Raw genomic sequence first — 14,073 nt, 5'->3', positions numbered from 1 at the left:
TTTTAAACTGTAACAATAAAACAGTCAGTGTGAGTCAAGCCTCATGATTGGAAGCTCAGTAGGGCTGCAAAAGAAAAGCAGGACTGTTCACCCAAAAAAACATAATCAGAGAAAAGGTCATAAATATTTGTTGTGTAATCAACATTCATTTTCTTTTTATGCTCTTTAGTTCATCTACATCTTGTTGGGGGGAGGCAGCAGAGGGCCTTGAACTAGACTTCCTGATAAAGAGGAACTTACTGCAGCACGTTCTGATGTGGCAGCTGTGTGCAGTTGCAGCATTTGCACACAGCAACAACAATAACAGATAAAAACATCCCTCGGCAGATAATATAGGCAAAATCCAGCAGTTCAATATTCAGGCCACAGAACTTTCTCACTGTATAAAGTAACAAAGTTGAGTTCTGACTGCCGATTATAGTTTGAATATTTTAAAAACAGTCTGGAAACTGCACTCTTAGGTCAAAGGTCACACAGACCAATGAGTCATTACAAGTAAAAAGAGAAAAACAGGAAATCATCACTTTTGGTAAATGGTAAATGGCCTGCATTTGTATAGCGCTTTACTCAGTCCCTAAGGACCCCAAAGCGCTTTACACGTCCAGTCATCCACACATTCACACACTGGTGATGGCAGCTACATTGTAGCCACAGCTGCCCTGGGGCGCACTGACAGAGGCGAGGCTGCCGGACACTGGCGCCACCGGGCCCTCTGACCACCACCAGTTTTACATACTTACTTTTCACATGTGGCACTATTTCCAGGCAGTCATTCGCTGTCAGACACTTCTTCACTCACTATGTGTTAACAGACCTCTCTGCACTAAATCACACTTGTTATTAATCTCTCTTTCACACCATTCTGTCATCCTTCTCTCACCACAACCAGTGGGTCCAGATGGCCCCGCCCCTCCCTGAGCCTGGGAGGTTTCTTCCTGTTAAAAGGGAGTTTTTCCTTCCCACCGTGGCCTTCCCACTGCTCATAGGGGGTCATATGATTGTTGGGTTTTTCTCTGTATGTATTATTGTAGGGTCTACCTTACAATATAAAGCACCCTGAGGTGACTGTTGTTGTGATTTGGCGTTGTATAAATAAAGTTGACTTGAATTTAATTAATTAATTAATTTTATTATTTATGTATTTGAGTATTCAACAACAACAACAAAACAGATCTGCTGTGGCACATTTAGACCGTGGCACAGTTAGACCGTAACTTATTATTACATGCATACATCTTGATTCTCAGTCATCCAGGTAAGGAAATCAATTACATACATAAATTAAATTAAATAAAGACAAAATTGAATAAAAAGACTATATAACATTTATTAAAGGCACAAAAACATTTACCTGAGTAAAATTAAGTTTACAATTAAACAAATGACCTTAATTATTAAACATTGATTATTTTTTATTTGTTTTTAAATGAATTGTTTTTATTTTTGTCGACAGGGTGCGCTGTCTGCTGACACGCAAACTGAAACACGTTTTGCGCATGCTCAGTCGGATCAGCTGTTGGTCCGTTGCTCTGTGAGAACCTGAGAAACTGAGCCACTTTTGTTTATTTGTTTGTTTGTTATTTTCTCCGGTAAACACGATGGCTGGCACAGCGCTCAAGAGACTTATGGCCGAGTACAAACGTGAGTAACGCGAGCCGCTTTCAGCCAATGGGAGGTCTTTTAATGTTAGCTAGCATGCTAAGCTAACAGCTCCGCTAGCGCCTGTATCTCTGTACGAAACTCGTTAAAAGTTCGGTCGATTTGAGCTTTTCTTCGCTGTCCGCGTTTGTTCTTCTGTACCTGCGACTCAAACCGATAACCTGATGAATATCTGGACAGTGTGAATAATCCGGTGTCGGCTTTGTCCACCTGCAGTTTAAACCGCGGTATAATTTGGAGCTTATATAATGTGTTTGTGGCGTTATCCAGAATGTTCCATATAGCTGCCGTCATGTAACTTTCAAAACTTTTCTAAAGTATGTTAAATGAACACAAAGTGCGAACATCATGTTTATCTGTTGGTTACAGGAGCACAGAGCGCAGGTGGAAAACTCGCTGCGAGGCTTCAGCGCTGCACTGACACGGCGGCTGATTTGCCTTTTCTGAAAGTGATAAATTTGAAGGTTTTTAAATGTAATTTGGTGCACTGAGGGCTAACGATAAGAACTTGAACTGGGGGATTAGCCTCGGTACACGTTCATATTTAGGCCTGTCATTTATTTAATGCGCTCATTTCAGGCTGCTACACTTTAATCTTGTGTAATAATGTGAATTCTGCATAGATTAGTCGATTCATTCAAGATTCAAGAACTTCATTGTCATGTACACCGCAAAACACAAATGGTTACGCAGAGCAATGAAATTCTTAGTTTGCACGTTCCCTAAAAGAAAGTAAAACACACAAACAGTGCTTTGTGAATCTTGTAGTTTATGTGGGTGTAAACAGAATTTAAAGTGCAAGTAGTTGCAACACTGTCACAGTGATAATATATACAGAGTATATATTAAGGTGTATACGTAGAGCTATGTATAACAATTGCAACTTTACAGGTTAGGGGTAATTACAGTTGTATTATGTTGTGTATAAGTGTTTGAACTTGCAGATTTACAGTTATGGATAAACAGTTCGACATAGATCATTGTGGTAAATCTGATTGGTATTTAAGATAATTGGGAAGTCTTTTATAACTGCTTTCTTGCTTTAGGCTGTTTTTAAATGAATAAATGTTAATCATTTCTTCAACATGGGAAAGCAAACAATCTATCAGCTGTTTAAAAATGTGACTGAGACCGGATCACAGCAGAGGTCAAAGGTCACTGATCTTTCTGTGTTTGTGTTTCAGAGCTGACCTTGAACCCACCTGAGGGCATCGTGGCAGGTGAGACACCAGAACACATCTGTAGCTTCTGCAGATGTGTCTTCAGATGTTCAGCGTGTTGTTCCAACAGTCAGACACCCGAGATTTAAAGAGTTTGTGTTTGCTGTGCAGGTCCAGTGAACGAGGAGAACTTCTTCGAGTGGGAGGCTCTCATCATGTGAGTACCCCGTCTCCATGGAAACACACGTTTGAGTCATTTTTGGGTGTTTGTATTTGTTTTGGAGTGTTATTGTGTATGTGTCAGTTAGGGCCGCCACAAACGATTATTTTGATAGTCGACTAGTCACCGATTATTTTTGCGATTAGTCGACTAATCACATCATCATCCATTGGACATACAGCGTACAGCTTATTGCACCAGCAGCATCTGCTCTTATATAACTATCATTAGCTTACAGCTTTAAGTGTTTAAGTTAAGTGCTAATTAAAAATAAAGACAAGATGATAGTTTATTAAAGTTTAATGAAGTTTGCAGATTGTTTCGGTGGAGTTTAATAAACTCCTTGCTATCTAAAATATAACAGGACACCGGAGTAAATTCTCGAGCATCTCACACTTCTGATAATCAGCTGTCTGCTTGACGTTTATTCAGCTGTGTAAAAACTATAACTTTAATCTCAGCCAAACCGATTTACTCAGGAACAAATAAAATACTAAAAAAAAGCCAAACAATAACATTTTAAGCTAAGTGACGGCAGTGGGTTTGAAAACGATTTGCCGGGAGTCCGGTGTTCTCACGGCTCTAGTGAGCCTAGCCCCCGGCTAGCTATCGAGCTAGTGGGTAACAGACGTCTCCGAAAACGTCGGAGCGCTTTTGAAAATATGCGGTGTCCTGATAAACTGAGCAGATATTTGAGGTTTACACAGCTACATTCTCGCCTGAAAATATGTTAAACGTTTATTTTGTGACCCGGAAAGAATAATAAGAGTAATATAAAAACTAACTAGCTGCCGCCATTGTTGACAACAGAGCTGGGCTGCGCTATGAATTCTGGGACACAGTTTCTTCTTCTTCGGGGTTTAACAGCAGCTGGCATCCTTGTACATGCAGTGCTGCCATCTTCTGTTTCAGTCCGTTATTACACTCTTAAATCCTGCTACTTATTCCTGCGTCTTTCAGGATCTTACAAAGCTTCAAACGACGCGTCGACTATTAAATCAGTCGTCGACGATTTTGATAGTCGACGTAATCGTGACTAGTCGACTAATCGTGGCAGCCCTAGTGTCAGTTATAACTGGACTCTCACAGCCACTTTATTTGGTACAGTTCACTAGTACTGGGTTAGAGCTCCTTTAACTCTTAGGTGCTTGGCTTCAACTGGGTTATACAAGCATCACAGGTTTTGGTTTGTGTGGACATGACATCATCATGACCTCATGATGCTGGTGCATCCATGAATCTGTCGATGTGAATCTGAAGCAAAGGAGGATCCCTGCTTTCAGGTTGTTAACGCCAAACTCAGAATGTAGCAGCAGGAATCGAGACTCATCAGAGCGTTTTTTATCTTCTGCTGTCCGGTTTTGGTGAGTCTGAGTGAACTGTATCCTCCACTTCCTGTTCTTAAAGAGCCAGTTACCTGCTCCTTCTGTCCTTTCCCACGCTGCTCTGTTGTAAGGTGCTGTTTGCAAGGCAGCGCGTAGCAGGTATAAAATGTCCTTTAGCTGGTGGGAGTGGCACCGGTGTGGTCTTCTGCCGCTGTAGATCATCTGTTCTAAGGCTCAGGGGTGCTTTTCTGCATACCTCGGTTGTTATGAGTGGTTATTTGAGTTTGTTGCTTTTACTATCAGCTTGAAGCCGTCCAGGGCTCGCAAAATTGCTAGCCTGGCGTCCCGGAGCTAGCGATATCTCCGGTCGAGCGACCGAAATCTATCTCAGCCCCACCCGTCGGGTTATCATATAGCTCAGTTCAGTCACCTGAAGCACTTCTGTGAGCACCAGCATTTGTCTAATTTGGCTGTTGCACAAACAAGTTACTTTCACTTCTGTGCTGAGTGCTTAAAGGTCAGGCTCAGTCATGAAAGCAGCGACGGAGCTCCATAGATCCACTAATCACACTAATTGCATTTAAAAAGCGAACAATGCTGCTCCCTCATGGCTTTAACCTCCCGTCTGCTGGGATCAGTTGTCTGATCCTTTTATTAGCAGCTGTTAGTGTTTGTAACAGGCTCACCTCTCTGTATTTGTTTCTTTAACCTGCTTCACACTTTATGCCAAACTCAGAAAGTAAAAACCTGCAGTTTGAGTCATGAAGTCACCCTCATACGTGTAAACCATGGCAACTAAACTCACAGGTTCAGTGTGACGATGACCGAGTGAGACCAGAAGGTGTCGCTGTTCTCAAAGTGTTGGAGATGAAACACAGCTATCGGTACACTCCCCACTAACACGAAGTTAAGGCAAGTCAGTGGATTTATGGCTGGAAGAAAACAGAGCAGGAAACAAGACAACACAAAAGTGTTCAAATTTAAACGCTGGGGAGTAAATATGTGTCTTCAGGTGGATTTTAAAGATGTCGAGTGTTGGAGAAGTCTTAATCTGAAGACCAAGGCCTGGTCTACCTACAGAAACAACCAGGAGCATCATTCTCCATGAAGTGTGGACACAGCTGAGGACCAACAAAGATGTTCAAGTGTCATTTTAACTGTGAGGTGTGTTTTTAAAGAGGACATGAAACACTGAACATGTTTACCCCACTGATCCTGACACACCGGGGCCCTGTTTCAGGAAGCCGGTTTAGTGCAAACTCTGAGTAAGTAAACCCTGAGTTAACGAAAACTCTGGGTTTTCGGTTTCACAAAGCGAGTTTAGATTAATTCTGAGTGAGTTACTATGACGACACACTCCGTGAAGCTAACCTGCCCCCTAGCAGGTTTACTTCAACTAACCCTGACTTTCTCCGCCTCTTTGTCGGAAACCTGACTGTAGGAAGTGTCAGACATGGCGTGCCACTTCCTTGAGGAGCCAGTAGATGTTGAAGCCCAAATTCTCCGCAGAGCTCTCCGCCGGGAGAGAGTGATTAGAGCGCGTTCGGACATTTTATCATTTCCTGATGATTTTCTGTGTGAACGTTACCGTTTTTCAGCACAATCTATAATTTATTTGGATAACATCCTCAGGCCTAATATTGCTCATGTGACACATCGCGGACATGCTCTCAGTTCATTGCATATTATTTGTATTGCACTTCGGTTTTTTGCAAACGGGAGCTTTCTGTATAATATTGGTGACACTGAGCACGTTTCCAAGGCTACCGTCTGTCGGGCAGTCAGGAATGTGACAGTTGCACTGAAACGTCTCCTGTACTCGTTTGTGGTGTTCCCCGGTCATAGACCCACAAGATTTATCAAAGAGGGATTCCACAAAATTGCAGGTATCAGGATGAACGAAACTTAATTCATGATGTGGTGATACTTGAACTACTACTTAAATTTTACATTTATTCTCACGGTTCCCAGGCGTGATTGGCTGTATAGATGGCACTCACATTCCAATCATTGCTCCTTCAGTAAATGAAGGAGACTATGTGAACAGGAAGTCTTTCCACAGCATTAATGTACAGGTACATAGTTCCCTGTAGCATTTCAAACTAACAAATTATTTCATTATAGTAATGGATGCTAATTTGTGTTCTCTGCACTGTGAAGATCATATGTGATGCTGCCAACATTATCACAAATGTGGAAGCCAACTGCTCAGCCTCTGTGAGTGGTGGTGGTGGACGACCTCCACCTGTTTTTCGGGCCTCCGCTTTTTTTCTGTTGGCTATAACGGGTCACATTTGAGCATACAGAGTAAGCAAATATGTACTTGTAATGTGCTCAGATAATTTCAATAAGTGCTTACAGAGGGGAAATTAATGTAGCCTCTAACTGCAATTGATTTACATGGGACAAACAGACCAAGCACTATGGCTCATAATACAATTACACCTCACCTGTTTGGACTATATTTTTATATTTCATTTTTACTTGCTGCCAGGAACGTTTGGGGCCTGTTGGGTTGCACCTGCGCTCACATCACATCACAAAATAAAATGTATAAAATAAAAAATAAAATATAATAAAATAACGTGTTAAATGGGTGGAAATCCCTAGATCAATGTTTAAATTAACACTCACGCATTGACTCTGTCGGCTATGTTTTGCCATGCATGCTCCCTTTCTTTTGCAGCTGAGCCTGTGTTACTTTTTTTCCGCGCAATTTGCATGTTATCGGCATATGCTGCCATCAGAATTTCGGCCTCAAGCGCTGTAAAATACATTGACCGCGCCTTCTTTCCCTCCGTCTCCATGGTGACTCGCTTAATCTGTGCTCCACTAATCAGGGCTTTATGTATCCTCGTGCGCGCGCTTAACTTGGGGTTAAAGCAACTCCGCGTTGACTGAACTACTTGTTATCAGCCTTTCTGAAACCGAATATTCCGAGTTGGACAGTTCGGGGTTACTCAACCCTGAGTATCGTTTTTCACTCGGAGTTTTCTAAACCGGCTTCCTGAAATAGGGCCCGGGTCATGTTCAGCACCATCTTCTGTCAGTACGAGCGTGACGTCATGTGCTTGGTTGGTTGAGGCTAACAGACGCACATTAGTTTATGTTAGCTAACTAGTGACAGGATCGATACCTCAGAGGAAAATAGGGACATTAAAGCTAAACATCAGTGTGAGGGGATCACTGTAGTGCTGCAGCAGTGAGTTTATGTGAAACCAGGACATACTGTGGACATACTGTCCACTTTACTGTCTGTGTCTGTAGCAGGAAGTGGCTGTTTGGCTAGCTGCACTGAAACAGGAAATCCAGCTGTTAGCCGTGATGTTGGTGTTTGTAAAGGACAGTGTAGAGGAGAGGCTGTTAGCTGCAGCCAGCCAACCACCTGACGTCACGTTCGTACTGACAGAAACATGTTTTTATAACTTTAAGCTGTTATTTGTTAAATCCAGCTTCACAGCAGTTACATGTGTGTCAGAGTCAGAGCTCAGTGGGGTAAATTAGCCTCGATGTGTTCAGTGTTTCATGTCCTCTTTAATACGCTGTTAGACAAAAACATTTCTTATCAGTTATTAAAGATGCTGCAGCTTCGTGCTGTCTCAGACCAAAATTAGTCTCAGCAAGAACTGAAGCGACAAGCTACAGAGAACATCTGCTGATCCTGAGACTCTTCAAGGAGTCAGAAAACCATCTGCTGAAGGTGTTTCACCTGTGACTGGAAGAAGTTACAGTGGATCTAAATCCATTAAAACACCCCAGATGTGGACCCACAGCTGTGTACTCTGAGTACTCGGTGTGAAAGTAGACATCCTGACTGCAGTAGATGTCCAGAAGTTATTGTACCTAAGAAACCAACATGAACATGATGTCAGTGAAGGCAGCGCCCTCAGTCTGTCATTAGTAACGGAGCCTTCTGTTGTTGTGGATGTTGGCGTGACAGCAGCTTCAGTCTGCCCTTCAATTTAACCTGCAGCTCGTGCTGCGGCCAACCATCCACATACCTGCCATCCCCCTGACCGATGACATCACCGCGCCACACCCTATCATTACCGAGGTCATTACCTGAGCAGGTCGGCCCTCTGAGCTGCGCTTTGAGATGCTGTTTCTTCATGGGAAGACGTCTGAGCTGCCTGCTCATGTTTAACGGCTGGCTGTTTTGTGCCTCGTTGGTTGGTCGAAGATTCAGAAACAAGCTGCTGGGAGCGCGCCGATCCTCTGCCATGGCTCCGCCTACACTGATAGACAGCTGGAGGTGTTTCAGACGCAAACAGGGATCACCTGTGTCAGACGGGACCCGCCCACCTGTGTCAGACGGGACCCGCCCACCTGTGTCAGACTGGACCCAGTATGCTCACAGACGAGCCGTTGGTGTTTTCGGTGCTGTCACCAGGCAGTACACATGTGTGTTTTATAGACAGTCACAGGAGTCCACTTGTGAATACGAGCTCTTTGACGCTCAGTTGTTTCCGCTCTTTGAACCTCTGGCGCTCTGACTTGTTTTGTCCTCAGCTGGTCAGCGTCCTTGTGTCCCGGTCGCCAGCGATGTGCCAGTTAAAGTGATGCAAGGTACTCGCTCCAAACCTTACATTCATAAAGCTGTAGCGGCGTCACTGTTTGGATCCAGGTGATGAAACCCTTTGATTTGATCAAACTGCTCTCAGATCTGATAAAAGAACACGCGTCAGACGAGCGCTGATTGGTAGCACAGATAGCCAATCAGAGTGTGTGTGGTCAGTGATTAGAGCGGCTGATGGTGGAGGAGGTGAAGCCGAAGTAATCTGCAGACAGACGATCAGATCGGCTGATCTGCCTGACCTCAGATCTGTGATGTGCTCAGATATTCAAACGTCCTCTTGAACTCTGATGACTCAGAAGCTCCATGACGGCGTAACGATCATAAACACGCTGTGATACCGGCGCCGTGTCCTTGCAGCTGATACGGATCGGTGAGCTTCAAACAGCTGCCGCTAGGGCTGTTCGATATAACGATATATATCGGATGACGATATAAAAACGTCCATAGTTTCATTTTACGCTATCGTTTGTTTCGTGGTGTCGCAAAATAAACTGTTTACAGCAATATTTGTTCATGGTTCTGATGTCACTGTAGTGGCTATATTCATTTATTAAAGTTCTCTTTCTCTTATATTTAATATAACCACACTACAGACAAGCGCCTGGTTTTATGTGTTGTTGTTAGCAACAGCAACGGTAACAGCATCGCGTGTCCGCTTGTTTATGTTCCACATAAACCTTTCACAATAAAACTCAAGATCCTGTTGAGACTTTTCAAAATAAACTGAATCACGTGAAAGATGCAGATTATTTACGATGAGAAGTAAAAAAGAGCCGCCAGGTGCTAAAAAATAAACCTTAGACTCAAACGTTAGAACAGGCTTTTCCCCGCAGCACGCCGTGTAATAAATACAAAGAAAACGGCGCCGTTACAACTTATGTCTAAAAATGTATAGTTTCATGCATCGTTAAAACACTCGAGGACGCGCAGCTGGAAACACTTCACACAAGACGAGCTGCCCGAGATTCACAGAATTTACAGAAAATGTTACATTTTTGTGATCTATATCGTTATCGGACGATAGATGTCTTATATCGGGATGTGAGATTTTGGTCATATCGCACAGCCCTAGCTGCAGGAGCAGAACAGCTTCTCCAAGCCGGTTCAAAGATCTGCTTCTAAAGGAGCCACAGGACGTTCTCCCCAAGTAACTGAAACTACTCCAACAGCTGTGTGGGGAGCCGCTCCGCTTTTTCTGACAGGACGTTTTTCCATGAGAAAGGTACGCTGAGACCAAGTACAGCAACAACACAATACTAACAACAATAAGAGTAAGTAAGGAGATAAAGTATATGTCACTGTAGACGAAGCAGCAGCATGTACACAGCATGCTTACAGTCCAGCGTTCTTTCTAAGATCTTCTCATCATTTGGTCTGAACATCAGACCCACGTTATGTTGAAGTAAGTCAGTATTTGTCTCCTTACACAGACTGACACTGGCTGGGTTTGGAGTCAGGTTGGTTCATCTCCTTCTTCTGACTCGAGAACAAAGTTAGTTTTTTTCAACAAACACATTTTTGTTGAAAAACAACAAACTTTTTGCTTTCCAGCAACAAATATTCAAATCTGAGTGGCGTCTGAAAAACATGAAGACAAACACGTGAAATGAGTTTGTTAGCTGCTGGTGCTGATGGAGAGAGCAGGTGTTAATGTTCCTGTTTGCTTTGCTGTCTCCGTGTTCCACGTGTCTTTGTTTACAAGGAACATTAATCTCTGTTTTTACCTGTGTGCCTCCCAAGGCTGCTCACACCTGATTAGTCAACAGGACAGAAACCTGCAGATGTTCACATCCAGATGTGTTCATAGAGACCGGGTTACCTGTTCTGAAGCTGCTCCTTCAGGTTCTCAAGGGAGATAAAAATTTGTTAGAGGATCATGAAATCAGAGTGAGGGTCACCTGTGCACAGGTGTTACAGAGACGGGAACAGAAAGAGCAGCAGATTAAACTTAAAAACCCGTCCAGCTGCTAACAGGTGATCCGGGCGGGTTCTCCAAGTTCTTCAGGTGCTCTTTGGTTTCGTGCCCTCTGGGTCTCACATGTACTTCCTGTGTGTTTCAGGGGTCCTCAGGACACGTGCTTCGAAGGCGGAGTGTTTCCAGCCATCCTCAGCTTCCCCTCCGATTACCCCCTCAGTCCTCCAAAGATGAGGTTCACCTGCGACATGTTTCACCCCAACAGTAAGTCCACCTGCGGCTGAGCTCCGCCCCCTCACCTGCACAGACAGCTTGTGTTCTCACAGGGTTTTATGAAGGTTAAAGCTCGGTTCAGACTGGAGGTGTGTTTGTGGAGAAGCTGATGTGATGTTTATCCTCTCTCCCTCTCAGTCACTTTAATCCAGCACAGTGAATCACCGCAGCGACGAGCTCGTGTTTCCGCGGTTTTAGACTCGTTTAGAGCCTCGCTCTCAGCTTTTAACCCGTCATGTTCACCTGAAAACAGACAAACTCTTAAACACACCTGGCACACCTGAGTTACTCCAGGTGTGCCTCAGGTTCCTGAACAGAACACGCTTGGTTTGCGTCTGTTTTGATAGGTAAACAGACCGCAGTGACCCCCTCAGTCATGTGACAAGTCATGTGACACAAGGCTGCGTTGTCACAGTAACGGCCAAAGCTCCTGAGAGTCGGTTTGACTTCAAAGCAGTCATGTGACCAGTCACAGCACGCAGCACTAATGTGAACATGCTGCTAACGTGCTGTTAGCATGCTGTTAGCGCGCTGTCATTACTGCTGTGATTAGAGTGCTGAGCCATGATGTCACAGCAGGGTAACAGTCTGAGCACGCTCAGTCCTGATTAGAGGACAAGCTGTTTGCTGCTGGCCCATCATCACCACCCTGCACCAGCATGCCCCCGAGCTGAACTTCCTCCTGCAACTGTAGCGTCTGATCATCCATCAACAGCCTGCAACCGCCGCAGGTGAAACCCACGAAGAAGAAAACACTGAGCGGGCCTGAACCTCCTCAAAGGTGATGGAAAAAACACGTCTCAGGTTTCAAAAGAAGAGAAAAAGTTTTCAAACTTTCTGAGCTGAACGTTTACTCACCATCTGCCCTGCATGGCACCGCTCGCACAGGTGAGAACAGGTGCCAGGCTGCCAGCAGGTGTCTGTAGGTCTGCACCACCCAGCTCCTCTGCATCAAACCTGTTGTTTCATAGAAATGTGAAATATCTGAACGAATAAATATAAAGGTTGTTCTCCCTCCTGCATGGCTCCAGCTGCAGCAGGAGGTTTATCTTGTTTCCTGAATTGTTGGAAGCTGAGATTCAAATGTGAAATGATCAGATTAACTGCTCGGCTCTCGTATCTATTGTGTGCTGATAAAACAGCAGCTGTCAAAGCAGGAACGTCAGACAGCCGACAGGAAACACTTTGCACACTGATAACAACGAGATGTTTGATGGAAACAGATAGCCTCTGAGTGCTGCCTCACCTGACGGGAGGCTTGTTTACCTGTCAGGTGTTGTTCTACTGCACCTGTGAGGACTCGATGGCCGGGCGGCACTTTGAGGAGCAGATAAAGAACATCCTGTTTCCAAATATGTCCTCGCTGAAAGTGTTTAATGAAGTTTTTACAAAAAAATGAATCCCAAAAACTCAAAGAGAGGCTCACGACACGACACGCGGGTCTCAGCTTTAATGAAGCGTTTGAACAGAAATGTCTTAAAATCAGATTCACAGCATTCAGAAACATCCACCCATGCATGTCAGGTGGGTGGAGCCTGTCCCAGCAGCAGGTCCACCTGGACAGGTCACCAGTCTGGCAGCATTCGCACCTGTGGGCATTACAAACTAAACCTGTGTGTTGAACTGGTCGTCGTTAAATATGTTGGATTCTTTCAGATGGGCGGGCTGAGTCGCGCTCCCTTACTAATCATCTTCCTCCTCCTCCTCAGTCTATCCGGACGGTCGGGTCTGTATCTCCATCCTCCATGCTCCGGGCGACGATCCGATGGGATATGAGAGTAGTGCAGAGAGGTGGAGTCCGGTCCAGAGTGTAGAGAAGATCCTGCTGTCTGTGGTCAGCATGCTGGCAGGTAATCACACACCTTTCTGTGATGTCATCATGTGTAAACCATGCTTCACCTCCGTACTCGGTCCTCTCCTCTCAGAGCCCAACGATGAGAGCGGAGCGAACGTCGATGCCTCCAAGATGTGGCGGGAAGATCGAGAGCAGTTCAACAAACTCGCCCAGAAGATCGTACGCAAGTCTCTGGGCCTGTAGAGATGATGTCATCAGCCTGCGCCCTGTGTGTGTGTGTGTGTGTGTGTGTGTGTGTGTGTGTGTGTGTGTGTGTGTGTGTGTGTGTGTACAGCAGAAACAAATGGCATGGACAGACACACATACACAGGGCGCTCAGTATGGACAGATCAATACATAAACTGATGGATGGAAGCCGATCAAAGGACACAAACCAAACGCGATGACATCACCACCACCTTCACTCCGACAGCAGCAGCAGAAACGCCGCCGCCGCCGCCATACCTCGTCCGTCTCCTCTGCAGGACAATATTTATCAATAAATTCATGAAAAGATCAATTTAAACTTTGTTTGTATAGGATAGAAATGATGTTTTACCTGAAGCTGTTGTCCCATAGCGCCCCCTGCTGTGCCGCCTGGTGCTGTCAGTGTACAGTCGTCGACACAGAGGGGAGCCGGTCTGATGTCCAGGAAGTTTCTCATCATTCCGATCTGGTTTAAAGTTCAGGGATTCAGACTGCTGACGGATCGAAAGAGTCCTGCAACCGCAGTACCCCGCCCCGCCCCGACTCCTGCTTCCTGTTTCTGTTCGTTTGCTGCTGTTGGCGAGAAATCGTTTCTGATCTGACTGGTTGATAAACGTGGACTCGGACTGGACGTCCGGTCGGACGGAAGCACGCCGGCTTCTCTCAGCAGGACTTCATGCACTTTATGTCTTCCTGAAGGAGGACGTCGCGATGGTTCAGCTCGCTGAGGAGCTGACGGGAGCACAGAGCTTTAGTTTGAAGGGTTTCTTTGAATTTGTCTGATTTAACAAACGATTAATAAAAAATACCAAGAGCAGAGCGTGAGCTGGTTATTCATTACATCTGAAAGCAGGTCCAACATTTAATAAAGCTGCCTTTTTTCTCTCACTGCAGTTTTGTTCAA

General features: G+C 44.8%; 1 protein-coding gene across 1 annotated transcript; it reads left to right on the top strand.

The window, feature by feature from the left end:
- Window positions 1-1,499: 1,499 nt before the first annotated feature.
- Window positions 1,500-13,980, top strand: ube2g2 (ubiquitin-conjugating enzyme E2G 2 (UBC7 homolog, yeast)). Its single transcript, XM_085373970.1, has 6 exons — window positions 1,500-1,641; window positions 2,844-2,879; window positions 2,991-3,036; window positions 11,001-11,119; window positions 12,838-12,978; window positions 13,054-13,980. The coding sequence occupies exons 1-6, from the start codon at window positions 1,599-1,601 to the stop codon at window positions 13,164-13,166; spliced, it is 498 nt and encodes a 165-aa protein (XP_085230096.1). The 5' UTR covers window positions 1,500-1,598; the 3' UTR covers window positions 13,167-13,980.
- The last annotated feature ends 93 nt before the right edge of the window (window positions 13,981-14,073 follow it).

The sequence above is a fragment of the Diplotaxodon limnothrissa genome, linkage group LG16 (assembly GCF_057381915.1).
Source record: "Diplotaxodon limnothrissa isolate DT_005_m linkage group LG16, D_limnothrissa_male_GT1.1, whole genome shotgun sequence".
NCBI classification, from domain to species: Eukaryota; Metazoa; Chordata; class Actinopteri; order Cichliformes; family Cichlidae; genus Diplotaxodon; species Diplotaxodon limnothrissa.
Note: the sequence above shows the minus strand (reverse complement) of the source record. Positions and strands in the feature narration are given on the sequence as shown.

Coding starts and splice junctions, on each gene's coding strand:
- ube2g2 (XM_085373970.1), top strand. CDS start 1,599: ATGGCTGGCACAGCGCTCAAGAGACTTATGGCCGAGTACAAAC. Junction 1,642..2,843: donor ACTTATGGCCGAGTACAAAC/GTGAGTAACGCG, acceptor TTTGTGTTTCAG/AGCTGACCTTGAACCCACCT. Junction 3,037..11,000: donor GAGTGGGAGGCTCTCATCAT/GTGAGTACCCCG, acceptor TGTGTGTTTCAG/GGGTCCTCAGGACACGTGCT.